The sequence below is a fragment of the Ptychodera flava genome, chromosome 9 (genome assembly GCF_041260155.1).
Source record: "Ptychodera flava strain L36383 chromosome 9, AS_Pfla_20210202, whole genome shotgun sequence".
Lineage (NCBI taxonomy): Eukaryota > Metazoa > Hemichordata > Enteropneusta > Ptychoderidae > Ptychodera > Ptychodera flava.
This window is the reverse complement of record NC_091936.1, coordinates 22,365,381-22,386,267: the sequence shown is the minus strand read 5'-3', so window position 1 is coordinate 22,386,267 and position 20,887 is coordinate 22,365,381. Positions and strand designations below refer to the sequence as shown.

At 36.4% G+C, this 20,887-nt stretch overlaps 1 protein-coding gene across 1 annotated transcript in view; it reads right to left on the bottom strand.

The window, feature by feature from the left end:
- The window catches only part of LOC139140371 (uncharacterized), a 55,415-nt gene extending 34,756 nt beyond the window's left edge, over positions 1 to 20,659 (bottom strand). Inside the window, exons 1-3 of the mRNA XM_070709577.1 lie at positions 20,456 to 20,659; positions 8,066 to 8,498; positions 5,514 to 5,655 (exon numbers count right to left, since the gene is read on the bottom strand). Of these exons, the coding sequence (XP_070565678.1) occupies positions 5,514 to 5,655; positions 8,066 to 8,498; positions 20,456 to 20,547 (667 nt within the window). The 5' untranslated portion in view covers positions 20,548 to 20,659. The remainder of the gene's footprint in view (positions 1 to 5,513; positions 5,656 to 8,065; positions 8,499 to 20,455) is intronic.
- Between the last annotated feature and the right edge of the window lie 228 nt (positions 20,660 to 20,887).

Sequence of the window (20,887 nt, the reverse complement as noted above, 5' to 3'; positions counted from 1 at the left end):
GTAGCTTTTAAATTGCTGCATCTGAAACGTATTCGTCCCTTTTTAACTCAGAGAGCTAAGATCATATTTTACAATTGTTTTATAACCCCATTTTGACTATTGTTCTAACATATGGGGTCATTGTTCCAACAAACTTTTAGTTCGTGTTGAAAGACTACAGAAAGCTGTAGCCAGAGTGCTTTTAGACTCAGATTTTAGCACTCCTAGTCGTAATTTATTCGACGTTTTAAACTGGTTACCATTTAGAGAAAGGGTTAGTCCGTGGGCTAGAGGCGGTCTACGTGCACCCCCCCCCACAGGATAACAAACCTGTATTTTTCAGAACTCTTGGGATCCCTTAAATACGAAATGGAATTTTAACAGAAAAAATATAGGGACGCAATAGCTGTTATGGTCATGTTTTGAAGGGTACCGCAAAATCACGATTTTCCAAGCCAAATGCATTTTCGTCAAATCTGTCTTCTTGTAAGTCATGTGCTGAGCTCATTATTTAACATAACCTCACTTGTTTGCTATCATTAGAAAGGGAATTTATTCATCTTTAAGATGACATATTGCACTATGCAATATCTTCTACAGTTTTTGTCAAATATAAACAAAACTTACCCCTTACCCCAAAATTTAACATTGCAAATTACAGTAAAACTCAAATTCTACCAATTTTTTAGCTAGGCATAATAAAAAATGCAATGCTTTGTCTGAAATCTGTTTTATTTGATACAGGGACATGTCAGAAATATGAAATAGACTTTTAACAGAAAAAATATTAGGAATCTACAGCTGTAACAGTCATATTTTGAAGGGTACCGCAAAATCACAGTGTTGCAGATTTGCATGCATTTTTGTTAAAACTGTTCCTATAAGTTATCTGCTGAGCTTGTTTTGAATATGACCTGGCTTGTTGGGTATCATTAGAAAGATAATTTACTAATCTGTAGAATGACATATTGTAACATGCATATTTTGTGTAGTTTTCATGATATATAACGAAAACTTACCCCATACCCAAAAGTTCACATTGAAATTGCAGTCATAGCTAAAACCAAATTCTACAATTTATTTAGCTTGACACAAAAAATCTCGCCGTTTTTGCTATTAAATCTATTTTATGTGGTACAGGGACATGTCAGAACTATGAAATAGACTTTTAATAGAAAAAATGTTAGGAATCTACATCTGTAACAGTCGTATTTTGAAGGGTACCGCAAAATAACAGTGTTGCAGATTTGCATGCATTTTTGTTAAATTTGTCTTCTTATAAGTTATCTACTGAGCTTGTTTTTGAATATAACCTGGTTTGTTAGGTATCATTAGAAAGATAATTTACTAATCTTTAGAATGACATATTGTAACATGCAATATTTTCTACAGTTTTAATGATATATAACCAAAACTTACCCATACCCCAAAGTTTACATTGAAAATTTCAGTCATAGCTAAAACCAATTCTACATTTTTTTTAGCTTGACACAAAAAATCTCGCCGTTTTTGCTATTAATCTATTTTATTTGGTACAGGGACATGTCAGAAATATGAAATAGACTTTTAACAAAAAAAATATAGGGAATATATCAACAGCTGTAACAGTCATTTTTTGAAGGGTACCGCAAAATCACAGTGTTTACAATATTTTCTACAGTTTTAATGATATATAACCAAAACTTACCCCATACCCCAAAGTTTACATTGAAAATTTCAGTCATAGCTAAAACCAAATTCTACATTTTTTTTACCTTGACACAAAAAATCTGGCCGTTTTTGCTATTAAATCTATTTTATTTGGTACAGGGACATGTCAGAAATATGAAATAGACTTTTAACAAAAAAAATATAGGGAATATATCAACAGCTGTAACAGTCATTTTTTGAAGGGTACCGCAAAATCACAGTGTTGCAGATTTGCATGCATTTTTGTTACATTTGTCTTCTTATAAGTTATCTGCTGAGCTTGTTTTGAATATGACCTGGTTTGTTAGGTATCGTTAGAAAGATAATTTACTAATCTGTAGAATGAAATATTGTGACATGCAATATCTTCTCTAGTTTTCATGATATATAACCAAAACTTACCCCATACCCCAAAGTTTACATTGAAAATTTCAGTCATAGCTGAAACCAAATTCTATATTTTTTTTAGCTAGAAACAAATAATCTGGCAGTTTTTGCTATTAAATCTGTTTTATTTGGTACAGGAACACGTGAGAAGTATGAAATAGACTTTTAACAGAAACAATATTAGGACTCTACAGCTTTAGCGGTCATATTTTAAAGGGTACTGCAAAATATCAGTGTTGCAGATTTGCATGCATTTTGTTAAATTTGTCTTCCTATAGGTCATCTGTTGAGTCTGTTTTTGTATATAACCTGGCTTGTTAGGTATCATTAGAAAAATAATTTACTAATCTTTAGAATGACATATTGTAACATGCAATATCTTGTATAGTTTTCATTATATATAACAAAAACTTACCCCGTACCCCAAAATTTACATTGAAAACTAATGTCATAGCTAATGTCAAATTCAAGCAATTTTTACGCAGACATAAAAAATTAGGCAATTTTTTGTATGAAATCTGTTTTATTTCGTACTTGGCCATATCAGAAATATGAAATGAACTTTTAACAGAAAAATATTGGGATTCTATAGCTGTAACAGCTGTATTTTTAAGGGTACAGCAAAATCTCAGTGTTCCTGAATCATTTTTGGAGGGGGGACCCATATATTGCAAATGTATGTGTTTCGGCAAATTTGCCCTGATACCTGGGTACCCTTCCAAATATGATCCAAAAGGCTACAAAATCATATTATGTTCCTGTTAAAAGTTAATTTCATATTTGTAACATACTTTTTTAACAAAAACACAGATTTCATAGATTGCATACAAGCATTGCCTTTGGTATATAAAGTTAATAAATTGTAAAAAATGGTAGAGTTTCAGATTTCCAGTAATTTGCTGTGTAAACCTTGGGGTATGGGTATGTTTTGGTTATATATAATGAAAACTATAGAAGATATTGCATGTGACAATATGTCATTCTAAAGATTAGTAAATTATCTTTCTAATGATACCTAACAAGCCAGGTTATCTTCAAAACAAGCTCAGCAGATAACTTATAAGAAGACAAATTCAACAAAAATGCATGCAAATCTGCAACACTGTTATTTTGCGGTACCCTTCAAACTATGACTGTTACAGCTGTAGTTTCCCAATATTTTTTCTGTTAAAAGTCTATTTCATATTTCTGACATGTTCCTGTACCAAATAAAATAGATTTAATATCAAAAACGGCCAGATTTTATATGTCTAGGTAAAAAAATGTAGAATTTGGTTTTAGCTATGACTGAATTTTCAATGTAAACTTTGGGGTATGGGGTAAGTTTTGGTTATATATCATGAAAACTATAGAAGATATTGCATGTTACAATATTTCATTCTACAGATTCGTAAATTATCTTTCTAATGATACCCAACAAGCTAGGTCATATTCAAAAACAAGCTCAGCAGATAACTTATCAGAAGACAAATTTAACAAAAATGCATGCATATCTGCTACACTATGATTTTGCGGTACCCTTCAAAATATGACTGTTACAGATGTAGATTCCTAATATTTTTTTCTGTTAAAGGTCTATTTCATATTTCTGACATGTTCCTGTATCAAATAAAACAGATTTCAGACAAAGCATTGCATTTTTTATTATGCCTAGCTAAAAAATTGGTAGAATTTGAGTTTTACTGTAATTTGCAATGTTAAATTTTGGGGTAAGGGGTAAGTTTTGTTTATATTTGACAAAAACTGTAGAAGATATTGCATAGTGCAATATGTCATCTTAAAGAAGAATAAATTCCCTTTCTAATGATAGCAAACAAGTGAGGTTATGTTAAATAATGAGCTCAGCACATGACTTACAAGAAGACAGATTTGACGAAAATGCATTTGGCTTGGAAAATCGTGATTTTGCGGTACCCTTCAAAACATGACCATAACAGCTATTGCGTCCCTATATTTTTTCTGTTAAAATTCCATTTCGTATTTAAGGGATCCCAAGAGTTCTGAAAAATACAGGTTTGTTATCCTGTGGGGGGGGGTGCACGTAGACCCCCTCTAGCCCACGGACTAGATTGTTTTTAATGAATCAGTCTTGATGTACAAAGTCCAAAATAATTTGGCTCCTAAATATTTGAATGTTTTTAGAAGTGTCCAGAACGTCCACAATCGTAGTACAAGATCTGTAGACAGAAATGAATTATATATTCCAAGACACAGAACTCAAGTTTTTAAGAGGAGTTTTACGTAAAGCGGTGTCAAAATATGGAATAGTTTACCAGCAGATGTCAAATTTTGCTCTACTCTTCACTCTTTTAAAACGAAATGTAAGTCTCATCTTTTGGGCAAAATGTAATTTTTAAGCCATTTTTGGCGTTTTTTATATTTTGTCGTCTGTTTCTTGCTGTCTTAATGTTTTGTTTTTCTCTGTTCTGTTTTTTATATTCTTTAATGTACATATTGTATATTTCTTGCATCTCGACACTGTGTGAGAAGAGCCTTTGGCTCAACAGTCTATCGAGTTCAAATAAAGTATAATAATAATAATAATAATACGTACATACATACATACATACATACATACATACATACATACATACATACATACATACATACATACATACGCAGGTTCCTACGTACATTGAATTTACCTTACATGATTACGCTCTATTCATACTTGCTTCTGTACCTCAATTGCAGTACTCGTATCAAATATAAGCGTGCAATATTCGTCGTTATTTATTTATTTCTGTTTGGAAACGCAAGCACATAAAAATAATTATTACACCTCACTCATTCAGCGTGCACTACCATTGGTTAAACACGACTCACGTGACATGTAAAAGAACGTGATGATGCCCTCTGCGAACGTGATGATGCCCGCTGCGAACTTGATGATGCCCTCTGCATTTGATATTACATGGATGACGTCATTTTACTTACTGCGCATCCTTTCTGCGCATAACAAATTGTCGTTCGCTTGTACTTGCTACTATCGCTGCGAAACGTCATGCAGAGCTGTCACCGGCACAGTTAGACGATATTTTGATGCAAGTAAACAGCAAACGAACGGAAATGGCAACAAGGAATGCAATTTCTGTGTTCAGCGACTATGCAAGCAACAAATTGGATACGCGACTGAGGAGATCGGCAAACTTTCAGCGGCAACCCTAGATTTGGCACTGACAACATTTTACGCTGAGGTCCGGACTCATGCAGAAAGGCGAACTGTACTCGAAGAAGTTTGTTCGGTGTAATAAAAATAATAACACATGAGAGCTAGGGCAAGATCATGATTTTTTGCCTGCCCTCGGGCTGGTGGTCATGATCGAAATATTGATGATGCCCTCGCCTACGGCTCGGGCATCATCAATATTTCGATCATGACCACCATCCCTTGGGCAGGCAATAAATCGTGATCTTGCCCTCGCTCTCATGTGTTATTATTAATAAATCATACATACTATAATATGGCAATGTGATCGAATCATCGACGACCAGCATATCTCTGTGTGGTGATTCAGCAATCGCAGATCTTCTAAGTTTGTTCGTATTGCAAACTGTCACGCTTGGAAATTCAGGGGACGATTCGGTGATCTCTTTCAGCTGATAAATAGATAAATAGATAAACAAACAAATAAAGAAAACCACCATTACAAAAGGTAAGGGCCAAGTACATCTCAACATTTAATATACCTAAGCTTGTAATCAGGAAAATACTTTTCAAGATAAGCGAAAAGTACACTACTGCTAGTTTCTGAAAGCTTTATTTCACATTATACATGTCAATCTGCCAATAAATTAAAGCTACGAATTTGTATCAATGACAATATGTGAGACAGTCAATTTATTTCGCAAGTGCCAAATTCTCCTTAATTATTTTCCGAATTCACTTACATCTGCAAGACAAGTGAGTTCCCTTGACCCTGTTAATATCAATACTCTGAGTCATGTAAATATCCATTCATTTATTCTTTCATCCAATCAATAACGTGACTGATTGAACGTTTTCTGCATCGAAGACGTCATACAGCTTTCTTTCACGATCAATTTCTAACAAGGAGCTCATCAATTTTGACTTTCGTTCATTTAGTTAATAGCTTTACTACCGATGAATATTGCAAAGTTTTTCATCAATCACGTTTCAAAATCCAACTTGTATGGAAAAATATAAAGGATTGTTCCATATTGCTTCATGAACAGCTTGGAGTTTTTATAACCTCGTTAACACATTATTCTTTTCAAAACTGTCATAAACTGTCAACTCGGAAAACGCAAACAAGGCTAGAAAGAATAATCAAATTGTTCCTTGGAATCACTGCTACTTTAGCCAATTTTTGTGTGTTTAAAATGTGGCAAATAAATACTTTCGCGTTGCAATTGCTTTACTTTTAAGGCATTGATAGTTGTGCGTATTTTTACCATTTTGCTTTTACTCTGGGACCATGTGGAAATGCTAAGACTTTAATTTGTTCCGTCACACTGTCTGTAAAGGTGATTTCTCTATTATTGTGGATAAATTGTAAAATCTTAAGCCCAAGTCATCAGTAATACATGTATTGTTAACTAGTGGACGATTTTGCTGTTTCGTAAACAACAAATAAACATAACAATTTCGCTTGTCACCTCTGTAGAGTTGCCAAAATGTCCGAGGAACTAGAATTCTTGGTTTTTATCTCTGGTCTAATATATTGCACCGTATTTCAGGCAGCCTGAGAAATTTTATATGATAAAAAGTTATGTTCAAACTGTCCTATTAGATGTTACAATCCACTGACATCTTTGCCTCAAGAAAACGTTTCAAATAAATGCATGGAATAGTTGAATAATGTTCAGAATTTTATATTGATTCATATGATTTAAGCTACCCCAAGACTTTACCAAACGCTGACAAAAACTTTATAGTTGCAAATTAGCGTGTGACTTGTGACTAATGTTGGATAAAGCTACAATCAAAAGTTAAAGTGACTTTGACTTTCAAATTTTTGCCGACATAACATGTTTTAGCCCCATCTAAAATAATAGGGATAATATCATTACGAATATGAAATGTGATTTATTTACTGTTCTAATCTCTTCTGTCGATAATCTTGATTGTTATATTGCGACCAAGTAAAGTGTGACCTTTACTCTCTCGGGGGCACAGAAACCACCTACATATTTTCTGCAGCGTGGATTCCATGAGCTGATATCGGTAGTCGTGAATATTAAAAAACATCTTCTGAACTATGTCCTCATTCTGTTTGGAGTTAACGTTGTTATGGAAACTATTATGCGCTTTCAGCCACGATACAATTAAATTGCCGTTTATGACCTTGGAGAGGTTCTAATTACTGGGCTGATATTTACTTCGTCATGAGAAATTAATCACTGTTGTTTGTCATCATTTTGACACGGATCGTTTATTATGACAAACGTTTCGCTTACATGAAGAAACTGTACAATTAAAAGCGACATATTCCTGTCCGATACGACCCTAAATATTGAATAATAGTCCCTTCTCCGATTGATGGATTTGATATTAAGTGCTAAATGTCTAAATTGAAGAAAAAAATCATTGATGTCCAAGGCGTCTTGAACAGGTTCTTATGTTGCTAATAAAGCTCAGTCCAATTGTATACTAGTACAAAGTATACAAATATGATATAAACTTGTGAACTTCACACGAATCTTTTTATTATTCTCAATTTGTGTGTTTACCCGTATGAGGATGTTTGTTGTGTATATTATTTTAAGCTGGAGCGATGTTTACAGTACGATGGCATAACTCGTTGCATAGTTTAATGTTCTTCTGTTCCTTTCATGACCTACCACTCAGTTACGCCCTATAGCATGTTCTAGTTCATTGTAGAAATGCTCTCTCAAGCTCTAACCAATTTTACGTGTTAGTGTGCAGCTAAAATATGTAACATTCGGTCAAACGGGTGAAGTAATGTAAGACATGCCGGCGTGATAAAGCACACAAACTTCTCTTGAGGTTTTCTCAAAGTTTTCAACCTGTCTGGTGTCCACTGACCTTAATTGTCACGCCGTATCGAAGGTAGTTTTTCACGAGAAAGGACGACTGCACGATGAACGCGACCATGGCGCCGCAGAAAATCAGTGACCACATCAGCCTTCCACACATACTCCTTGCCTTAACAACCCGCGGGAGCCCGTGGGCAGTTGTGTCCGTCATAAACTTTTTCCCGAGGGCGAAAAATCCTACACTTCTGGTTTTAATGACATTCTTGGTACCGACAATCGATGGACGACCGCCTACACCGTTGAAGTCCCGCCTCATTGGAACCGTGAAGGAGTTCTGGGTGGGACTTCTTGGATACGAAGGGTAGGAGTCGCCGTTTTGCAAAGCAGTGCTAGAGCGACGTCGCATTCTGTCATCATGTGTGCTATCCAGTACTTCAAATGCTTCTTGTTGAAATATGTCCGCAGTAGAGATGAAGTCACCGCTGCGAATCACCAAACAAACGAGAAAAATTAGTACTGGTGTTCACACAACGTCGAACTACTAATAACAAAAATCAAATCTAGCCACAACATTACGCTTATTAATGTGGTTATTTTAAAATTGTTCTTTTGATCATAACACCCCCTCATGCATTTTGGGTTTCGCCCATTTAGTTTTTGCTGAGTCATTTAACGTTAAAGTTTGATTAAAAAATTATCTAAAATAAATTCTAATGGTATATTTGCGTGACTTCTTTGTAGGCGTACCCGCGCTGCAATATGTGTTTATTTATTTTTCTCTAATAGTCGAATTTTCGATATGATGACTCAGCAACGACTAAATGAGCGAAACAAAATATACATGAAAGGGTGTTCCATATCATTAATTTATAATTGGTGTAGCACGGAATTATTGTCTTTAAGAAACGATGAGTTGTTGACACTGATTGTGGAAAGGAAAATAATTGCATCAATGAGAACGAAAGATATCTTGTCATTTTTCTATCTCTAAAATAAGTCACTGTATCAAATATATATTGTGAAATATTTGCATGTTGCTTTCTCATACTGAATTCTCATAGAGAGAACAGAAAAGTATCAGGAATTTGTCATCCTTTTCATATGAAATGCAGATTTCATAATGGTACACTTTCACTAAGGAAACATCAAGATATCTCTGATTTATTAAAGTATGGCGACCGAAGGGCGCGCAGAAAAATATGAAACATCCTGATATCTCTGATATATATGCCTTGTATATTAAAGTCATGCACCTGAAGGGCATGCTGAAAAATGTCTGATATATTAAAGTAATGAGCTTGAAGAGCATGCTGAAAAATATTGAACATACAGATATCTCTGATGTATGTATGCTTGATATGTTAAAGTTCGGCGTGCTGAAAAATATGACTGATTATTAAAGTTACGCGCCCGAAGGGCGCGCCGAAAAATACAACTGAATGATGAAATTTGTGGCTGACACTAGCATTTTAGGCAATGATGAGCCTGTGTCAAAATTCAAAAACACACTGACCCCCCCTATTGGGCATTTCAAAAACATGGTGACCCCCCTATCACCAAAGTCAAAAACAGGGTGACCCCCATGAATCCACCGCCCCCAGGCTGAAGAAACTGACCAGTCCCTAATTGCTCCGAAAACATTGCCAACTTGCTAATCCGCTGTCCGTATCAGCGGATTAAGTGATTGAGTCAACACCACAGCCGTCCCACACGCATCCTTATTTTAATGGGCGGCCACCTGCACCTGCTTAAAATCTTTGATTGGTTAGATTTTCTCTTTCAATGGTAACTGTGGCAAAATTGGAACAGGTGACAGTATACCTTTAACACTGAAATCAAAGCGGTCCTATTCCAAATCATTCAGGCCATTTTGCTCTTCAGTTCTTCATATTATCGTCAAACTGACAAGCGGGAACAAGACGAAAGATGAACCAACCTGTGGTATCCTTACAGTGTGATTACGTACACTGCTCCTATCTAACCACTCTCTGCTGGTACACGAAAGAATTACATGCTTTGCATGCCAACTTTGATTACGCATTCCCATCATAAAATAAATCCTTGTTCACAATTTACCAGAAATGACACACATTTCATCTACCGCTTGATTTTTTATGGGTGTACACCGAAGTAGAAAAAGTAGCATCACGTGCACAATGCCAGATATTTGTTTTGCAGTATTTATCTCAGGGAGGAAAGAACAAGACATCTGGTTGGAGACGATCTTCTACAAGTAGTTATAAATGTGAAATATTTGCATGTTGACAATATGCAAGTTTATGATCTTTCATCACATAAGTTTTGTATTTAGCCCAACAACACCAATGTGATATTGATGATTTAAACCATAGATGACCTGTCTTACTATAACATGACATAATTGATAAAAGACATTTTGTAAAACATAATCAAAATGCATTGTTATCACTACTAGTAGTAGTATTACATGATCATTAATTAATTGATTTATTTGAAGAGAAGCGCATGAAATATGCTTCTCACTGCCCTGTACGCAAGTAAAGTATATAAAGTAAATAATACGGTGAATATTAAGTCAATTCAAAAAGTAAAATAAACCGGGAAAATTTAAAAGTGAAGCTAATAGAATGACAGTCTCTGCCGATGTACAAATGCGTCTCTGTACGTTTAACATATCAATATTACGCCATCAGTATTCCATTTACAGCAAGGGCTGAAAAGCCAAGTCTTGAAACTGCCGACACTTCTCAGTTTGCAACCAGTTCCAAAGAGGCGAAGCAAGAAAGTTTTCCGGCCCTGCATGCCTTTGAATCTTCCACGTGGCGGTACCATACGTTCAAATCACTTGGAACGCATATCGGAACAATCGAAAAGACGAAACTTGATAGCGTTCACAACAGAACGGGTGACAATACTCTTTCAAAACGTTATGGCGCGTTCATTAACCTTATACAGTTTGTCATGTTGCTATTGTAATTAGAGTTCATGTGACTGTGAGTGTTATGATAAATTTATTGCGCTAATATACACTTCGTTCAGGTCCAAAAGAAATTAATACCCTATAGTCGGATAATAAAATGAAGTCAATTCAATTAGGATCTAGGCTTCCCTGTCAGCAACGCCATTGAGGCTTAGAATCCCTTTTCAGCTAGGACAATGCACCTTTGCTTGAATGACGAGTTAAGCACTCTCCGCTCTATCGGGTATGCTGACAGACAAAAGGTAATGTCATCGAACACAAACTCCTATATGAAATATTAAATATCTGGTGTTAATCTCTTCCCCGTCAGCAACATTTCTGATCGAGCATTGAGATCACTAATGTCCCTTCGCCATTGCGAATATTCTGAAGACCTTTTAAATCAACAACTTACATTATACATGTTCACTTTCTCCGAATGTGATTTCAGGAATAATTCATAATTAATCTCGTTAATCATCAAAGGATACCTCTAAAATATGATTTAATTATGCCTTTACATAAATGCAAGCATTAACCGATCGTGTTTCAACGTGTCGACCACAATTGAAATAAAACGCTGAATTTCACCTGGAATTATAGTTTGGGGTGAAATCGCTTGGGCGTCAATCGACAAAAGCCTGTTTGCCAGTGGAGTAAAATACTTGCGAAAAGCAAATAAATCTATCAAAGGTAGAGGACAATAAAAGGATTACGAAAACAGAAGAAAAATATCTCAAGCCATACTCATTTGTATTCTTTCTTAACACAGTAAAGTCGATTAGTTGTTGACAAAAAACATAATATGAAATATAAACTCCTAGGGTTGAAGCAATTGAATGAAGTTCTTTGTCTGGCATCTCCGCACGAGATTTTTTATTTTCTGTAAACAGTACACTTATGTAAGACTACCGCGTTGCCTTTCTGAATTCTGTGTGTAATTTTTTTATGTGCGCTTTTGAACCTGTTTTCCGCTCATCTTTCAAATTTTGAATGGACGCAAACCAAACACTTTCATTACTATGGCCTAACCAAATCGCACAATTTACACCATTCGCCAATTGAACACGCTCCCCCGTTTTGTGTTCAATATTTGATCTCCATTAAAGTGTAATTAGACAGGCAATGATGGGTTGGCGCACAGTCCCTCAGCATGCTAATTATGGCCTTTGTTGTGAAAAAATAATTAGACTTTTATAATCAAGATGAATAATCGTCTGACTTCATGTTAGTTTTTAAAGGTGATATTTAACCGATAGAGTGAAAGTACAAATAGGCTGAATACAATAGCACATAAACTACAAAATTTTCATGTAGAATTTTCAGTGATTTTCTTACACACAAAGGTGATTTATTAGGCAATGAAGTTATAAATAGGAGTTTTTATGACACATTGAACATTTGAAGGATGAAAACGGTTTTTTATTAAAATTCAGATGTCACTCAAATATTGATAAAATTTTCCGACGTTCGTTACATTATTTATCATCCAACGACCCCACCTATGAAATACGGATCACTGGTTGTCTAACACCGAATAGATAAGGTGCAATCAGCCCGATATAGGGCTATCGTGACACTATGTTGTGAACCCTCCATACTATCGTTCCATGTGAGAACATATCAATTATTTTAGTTGAGGAGTAACATTACGCCTCTTGTATCGCCTACGCCTGTCTTTCTATCGAATATGTTTTCATTTGTTCCCAAGGTGTCAGAAATACTGCTAAATAATAAACATGATTGGAACTAATTTGGGAGAATTGGATCTTTATATTGTTCAAATTTCTCAAAAGAGCTGGCTGTCCTATAGCTGAATGTTGCAACATCGCAAATAAGTTATAAAAACAAGTGCACTGCTTACTAGTAAAGAGAAAAGCAGATGGGCTTACATTTGCAGATTAAACCGACATTAGTTCACTATCCAATTATCCCAAATTGGTTCCAGTCGTGTTAAAAGTATACAGTCACCTGTAATCTAAGTATGCCCATATATGGTCAGAGGTTGTTCCTTGGTATTCAAAATGCCCATGTGAGGGCGCTGTTTTTAAAAAGCGGCCACCCACTTAAAATCTGTGATTGGTTAGATTTTCGCTTTCCCCGGTAACTATGGCAAAATTGGAACAGGTGACAGTATACGTTTAATAGAATTTGAATACGTATTAGCATACATAAAGGTATTAACACTTGTATAGTTTAACATATCAGAGAATATGAAACTCAACAGTCCTAATATTCATTCTTGCCATGGTTCACGACACAGATCAAGCGAGAGGAAATATGAATATCTCCTCACAAAAATCAAAGTGAGTGCGATTTTTGTCGTCGACTCATCACTTTCCAATCTCCGTGTTGGCAACTGCAACTATTGTTACTTGTCTTAAAAAAATTAAGGGCATATATATTTGACTATTTGCCACTCTAGACTATGTGTGTTTGTGTTACTGGCTTTAAAATATAGGGAAAGAATATCGCATGATTCAAATCAATCTAAATCCTGCTCCGTTGGGGCTGTTGCATTTCAGAGGGTTTCAACGTGAAAAATGGCGTTAAGCAGGGTGGAATATTGTCACCGAAACTATTTAATATTTATATTGATGATTTAAGCTATAAACTTGAAACTTCACGAACAGGTTGTAATATTGGTAGCATGTTCATCAATCACCTCTTTTATGCTGACGATATCTGTCTGATAAGTCCCTCTGTTAAAGGGACACAGAAATTAGTCATCATTTGCAGCGATTATAGTAACACCTATAACATTGTTTTCAGTACGAAAAGCTGAACGTTTGCGTGCCACAACAGATAGTTCTAAAGCTAAGCACATTCCTACTGTTTACCTCAAAGGTGTAAAAATTGATTTTGTCGAAAGAAAGAAATATCTTGGGTTTTTGTTAACACATAACTTTAGAGACGATAGCGATATTGAGCGACAAAGGAGAGCATTCTATGTCTCAGCAAATATGCTGCTAAGGAAATTTTCCTTGTGCTCTTTTCAAGTGAAATGTAGAATTTTTAAAGTGTATTGCTCTCAATTGTACGGTGGCCACCTCTGGCTCAAATATTCTGCTGATGCCATGAGAAAACTGAAAGTTGCCTACAACAATGCCGCCCGTATTTTGGGGGGTTATGAGAGACGAAGTAGTGCCACCTCCATGTTGGTCACAAATGGGCTATTCAACTTTGATGCTCTTCTTAGAAAACAAATGTATGGTTTTATAGTACGTTTATCACGCAGTGGAAATACAAGTGTACGTCAAGTTTATGATTGCATGTATTTTATTTCTGATCTCCGCAAAATGTGGATAAAATCACTTTTCCATTGAGCGGTTGTGGTGTTTTTTTGGGGGTTTCTTTTGCATGATAATGCACTACTAAAATCACTTCTTCAGTGTGTATTATGATATTTATTTATCTGTACCTTAATTCATTATTGTACTGAGATTTCTATGGACATATTTAGTCCGAAATAAAGTGAAATAATAATAATAATAATAATAACAGTCATATTTTTCAATTGCATGAGTGCAGTCTCGTATCAAAGACATTATGGCAACTCATCTACATAATTCATTCGAAAGAGATTCTAACTTACCTTTCAAATGATTCTTGTCGCAACCATCGCGGCGACAAAAAACGCGCAGCTGCACTCACAAAAATTCGCTCGAAACTACTGTTTCAATGGAATTTTATTTCTTTAGAATTGTCTGCTCTAGCGTGATAAATGCAGTGATTGTATGTCGCTGTCCCAAAACATCATCAGGTGTGCATTATCTTGGGAGGTCAGGTTATGTGATTTGACATATTGACTGATGGTGACGAACAAGACATGCGCTTAAATGTATACTGTCACCTGTTCCAATTTTGCCACACCTACCATCGAAAGAGAAAATCTAGCCAATCACAGATTTTAAGCGGGTGGCCGCTTTTTAAAAACAGCGCCCTCACATGAGTATTTTGAATACCAAGGAACACCCCTTTGACCATATATGGGCGTATTTAGATTACAGTAGACTGTACACCTTTAATGACAGTTAAATACAGTGAAGCAATGATACAACTTCTGGTAGTGGCAGAAATACATGTTAACGTAGTATGTGCCTCGAACGTGAAAGACTTAAACTTTTGCTCAAACTTTCTTCAATTGAACTTCCGACCATTCTCTTAACAAAGCAAGAATAAACACCAGGGAGTCACCGTGCAAATTTTGGTACTAGAGAGACAAATTACCTAAGATTTCCCGATATTTACATTTCAAAATGGCCGCCATCTCTATGTTAACTCCATGGGGGAAAATAAAATTTCCGATTTTTGAAAAATTAAGAGGTTGAAAACAATTCTTCATCAAGAGCTTTAAAATGAGACCCCACAAGTGGTAGGTCAAATGAGAATACATGTAGATAAGATTTGAAATTTCTGTCCCCGAAGTGAGTTCCACCTTAACGGACCACCCTGATAAACCACAAACCTGAGTGTGAGGTACAGTTAGGATGTGGCCCCAGTCATACCATTCATCCGACGCATAATTACTGTCCATCCTTCTCGTTTTTGAAGCTATAATTCCCCTATTATTTCAAACGTTATGAAAAAGTGCGGGTACGCATAGGAAAGGTGTCGGCAAACGTCACTACGTTGTGTGAGGGAGGCCCCTGGACTCCGAGTTACATTGGGATTAAGATACGTACATTTAAATGTGTGTGTAAAATCCCCATCAAGCAGCGTTTTGATTTATAAAGCGTCTTATTTTGAGAATTCCTATCACAATTACAACATTTACATGTACATGATCCGTTTATGTTGAATGTCTCAAAGTTTTAGAAACTTGCCGCACTCCTCTAAAACGCGTTGACTAACTACAAGAGCATGATCTGGTTGTTCACACCATGTTCATAACATCGAATAAGAGGTTAACAGATCTCTTATTTGATACATTTCGTCCACTTTAATCAGTCAATCAACCACAATTATATATAAAGAGCCTTTATTAATATGGCGTAAGTTCAGGTCCACATTACTCAATGGAAAGATTAATTCAGGTACCCCGAAGGTCTTGTTGACTAATATATCTATAAGCACTGGCATTTCCTCAAGAGACCGAACTGGTAAACTGAGCAGCCAGGAATGTCACAAGTAAACAGTATCGAAAACTGAGGCTGATTGAAGTACACTTTGCTCGTTTTTCAAGAGGCGGAACTGTTATATGTTACAATGTCAGGGAGTACTCGATAGCCGACCGGCGTCCGGAATCATATCGGATTTGATCATATTTCGTCCGATTTTGATCGGAAAACCGTCGTTTGGCTCAGCCATTCATCGGGTTTGAACAGCAAGTCCATGGTCGAAATTCCAGCATCAGCTTCATACAGTACGAAGGAAGTAAATTAAAGTCTTGAATGACTGAACAAAAACTCCAAAGTTTAGAAATACTGACTGGTCCTGTATCTAAATTAAGGTTTCTCGGATGATATAATGCTCCCAATCAAGTATAAAATCACGCATGTATTTCAACGATATGGGTTACTATTTTCTTGTGATTTGTCACTCTTGCTGAACGATCACTCGGATCATACTCGGAAGAAACGTCCATCTTTGGTAGCGGAGGTTGCCATTCCATGGCCTACCGAAGTTTTAAATGCACCTTTTCTTTTATTTTCATCAATTCGTGTTTCTATTCCGTATTGTCTAAGTTGATTCACAGATTGTTGCAACGGCTCAGTCATTCATCGGGTTTGAACAGCAAGTCCATGATTGAGCTGATAAAAGGTCATCAATATACCAATTCTCAGTTATTGTAACTATACCAACAAATAATCCGTGTTTCTTCAAAAACGTCGCAGGACGAATATATAAGGACGCTTGATTTGAATTTTGGTCCCAAAGTATCACAATATTTCTTGATATGCGTGACTCCGTACTACATGTAAGTAATTATTGAGTGATAGGTCCCTAACCCTTTCGGGACACAAGTACAAATATGAACTCGTTCAAATTACATTTAATACAACAAACACTCACGACATTTCGATCGGACTGTTTTGTTGGAGTCCACTCGTAGTTTGTGTATGGAGAGAGGTACAAAATAGAAAGTCCCATTTAGTGCAATCGGTCGACGCACATAAACCGGTATGTTGTGTAGCCGTTAGCTATAAATAAAAGAGGAAACAAGGTTATGCATAATACAAATAATAGCCGACTCGTATGCTGATCCATTTAAGATCAAACGCCACCGACAGTGACGTCATGCTTATGGAGGTGATGACGTTGATATTGGGGCTTCTTCTATATGTAAAGGACAGATAATCGGCGCACAAGTATTTCAATAGCTGACAATAGCTGTAACTTTCGATGTGCTTTTTCCATTCTTTTTGTTCGTTTTGTATTTTCTATCAATAGAATTATATAGAAACATTTATAACATTTGTACGGAAAAAAATGACGTTGCATAACTTCATTAATAGGCAAGCCACACTAATGAAAATCTCATCAGTTCTTGCAGGTAGCATATGGTACTTGTGTACTAAATCTGACTTGAATCTGTTCGGGCGTTTTTGAGTTCTAGTGTGAACAGACAGACAGACAGACACACACTAACACACACACACACACACGGACAGACAGACAGACATCGCTATAACATTAGCCCACGTGTGAACACGTGAGCTAAAAATTGCGTACTGGTAGATATGTCTTTTGTCACGCTGAAAAGCTTGGCGATAATGTTAAAAATTATACTTCACTAGTTCATAGTTAACACCCTAACTCTTCAGTCTTAAGTCTTCCCATCTTCTATTGTTATTCCAACAATTAGTGAAGTAGCTTTGTCTGCCTTGCATTCTTCGAAAATTGGTCATGGTTTTATGAAGGCGAAATTGATTAATTTTGTTTGAAAATTGGTCATGGTTTTATGAAAGCGAAATTGATTAATTTTGTTTGCATCGAAATGACGACCTTCAGAAGAAAGGTCATCTAAAAAGTCAACGGCATCGTCGGCAAAGTGATGAGGCGGGGAAACTTGGGCATTGAACTCACTGAAACCTTAACAACCCATGCCTTGTATCCACAGTTTGTAAGACATTTGTGTAGTTTGTTAATTACATTACCATATTTTGAGCACCATTCATAAAATACTTAGAAATCGTTTTGCTTTGTCGCGAATATGTTGTTTATATGCTTAAAGGGTGCCATCATTTATCAAGAATAGTATAAAGCTCATTTTATATTAAGGTTAACATATCGTTTCACAACTTCAGATATTTTGATCCCATGCAAGACCGAGGACATGTTCGTTACTTGCAGTGGATATTAAGTCGGTTCAAACTAATAAATTCTGCAATGGGATAATTAATGTAATTTTTGATAACAATTTTTATTTTCTCGACTCTATTAAAATACCCATTACTCTGTAAAGTATATTAAGAGACCAACACAACAATATGCCAAGTGCATAATACACACGGCTTTTTCGAACTTAATCTGCACTACACTCTCACCCTTCAACAGAAAAGTCGGACGCTATATATACAGGTAGCGCTGCAATGACATGACCAGCCGAACAGCAGTCATTTTTTGGATAACATTTGGTGTGAAATATCATGATTGCCACTATTGAGTCCTTGCACAGTTTCTGACTGTTGAGGCGTAAAAACAAAACACTGGGACTGAGTGCACGTTCTGATACTCGATCTCGTACATGCAATTCGGGGCGGTTACAAGACGCACTTGACATTAAAATTGCGTACAGTTAATCGCTGGACGAGCCAGCCATGACCCAGAGTCTACAGGGTAAGCCCTTGGTCAACGAAAAGGCTCACCTATACCTAAAGATTCAAATAAATAGTCGTTCCCTGGTTCCAAACTGAGCAATCCAGATGAAGTGCGTTCCCCTCACCCTATGATACACCCTCGTAAACTTTGTGCTATCCCCGGAAAGACGGACATCCCGCCTGACCCTGGCGAAAGACATGACTGCATGATGTCACACCTTTTAAAACGCATTGCCGATAGTGTATTCTTAAACATTTAAGTTTCCTGTACTCAATCACAGTCCCTCATGTGTGGAGGGACCGTGATACGGTACGGCCATTAACTCCTTAAAACACTAGCGCGCGTGACGTGTTTCAAAACCGGTGTGTGGAGGGACTGCGGCTCAATGGAGCATGTCTGTACCACAGACAAGGAAATCTTTGTCTACGCATAGACCCTCGAGAAAAGGTCTTTGTCTACGCTTGTACCTAGCGATGAGCTGGCATTGCGGTGTGATGCTGGAACATTTACATAAACCATTGTTTTTAATAACCGGTGACTGCAATGCAATGCATTGGACCATCATTGACTGGATAATCATACAACGGAAAGGACTAATGTGAAACAGATATTAATGTTACCTTTTGTTTGCCTTTGAAACCGATTCAAGATGAATCAGTACGAAAAAGGTAGACTGCAAACAAGGACCATGGCATGGACTTGTAACTATGCAGAACAACATCGGTAAAAGTCGATATAACCATAGAAACATTGAGAAACCTCTAAGTCACTCGATTACGCTAGCGATTAAAATTTGGAACTGGACATTTTTTCGAAAATGACGATTTTGTTCCTACCGATAACATTTGTGTACAATCTCACACAAAAATGTGTTATTTGTATGAGATCATAATGTACAATGCGGCAGTATTTTTCCTAAGTGCCTGCGAAATTAAATTAGTATGTTCGATTGAGTCAATACAACCATCCAACGGACAACTAAACATTACGTAAAAGCTCGTTAACCTCTTTAACCTGATGGACCAGGCGTTTGAGATTTCACAATACCGTCAAAATAGCCCGTTTGGCTTGTTTTCTTCTCAGTATATCTAATAAAAAACTCGGCAATAACGGTTTGAACGAGTCAGTCGAAAGAACATATTACACAACAATAATTTTAACAATAATTACTACCTCCAACGCCGTCATCATGAGAGCTAAGACATGAGGGAGCAAACCACTGATCCTTGCCTCAAAACTCAAAATATCACTTTCCTTGGACATTTTTGATATTTCAGAAAGGCCGTAATGCTCTGACAAGAAAAAATAAACAAAAGAAAACAAAACGACCTATGGATACATAATGTTTCTGAAATCCCCCGACAGTTTTCTAAAGTCTTCACTAGAATTAATACGATACATAAATGTTAGAACATTCATTGTCAAAGCATAGACCCTGGAGCGATGGTCATAGCAATACCTAAAGTTCCTCACAGTGCTATTTACTATTCTCTTTTGAATAACGTACATGGACACTTTTCTGGATTTAACTCAAAATATGAACCTTTCATTATTCGTTCAAGCGTGTCTTCTCATAAGAGATAAAACATTGACGAGAGAAGAACCAGCCTATGTAAGCGTGTATGATGCTATTGGAATGGTTACTGAAGTACCTCTGGTCAACACGATGACCTTCAAGCTTCAAAGCTGCTGGTCAAAACAATAAAGCGACGAGCACAATTTTTAATGTTCACTCACCTTGGCCTGTGTCCATCAAATTCTTCATGGAGATCGCCCAGGATCCAGTTATTGTGGTAAAAAGTGAGGCTTCCCTGTCTTCTGCTGCTCATATTGTAAAAAAAATGAATTGACAAAAGCCGCAAGTCCAACAGTCTCTAATAAAGCTGCTTATTTTATCAAACGAATAATCAGGATAGTGTTGACACTACTAGTTTTCACTTTCATTGGGTGTGCAACTTATTTGAATATGAATACAACATTTGCATATAACGCGCAACTCAGTGACGGAAATCGTCGCATTATTGAATTTACCTGGTTGGACATTCAAGTACAATGCACATCAAATGACATTGATGTGCAAACCGCGAGAGGTTTTTTTTTCATTATGTCATCAGTGTACGATTGGCAAGGCTTTCTATGCCTGATACATATTGTCTAGGTACTCTGGCT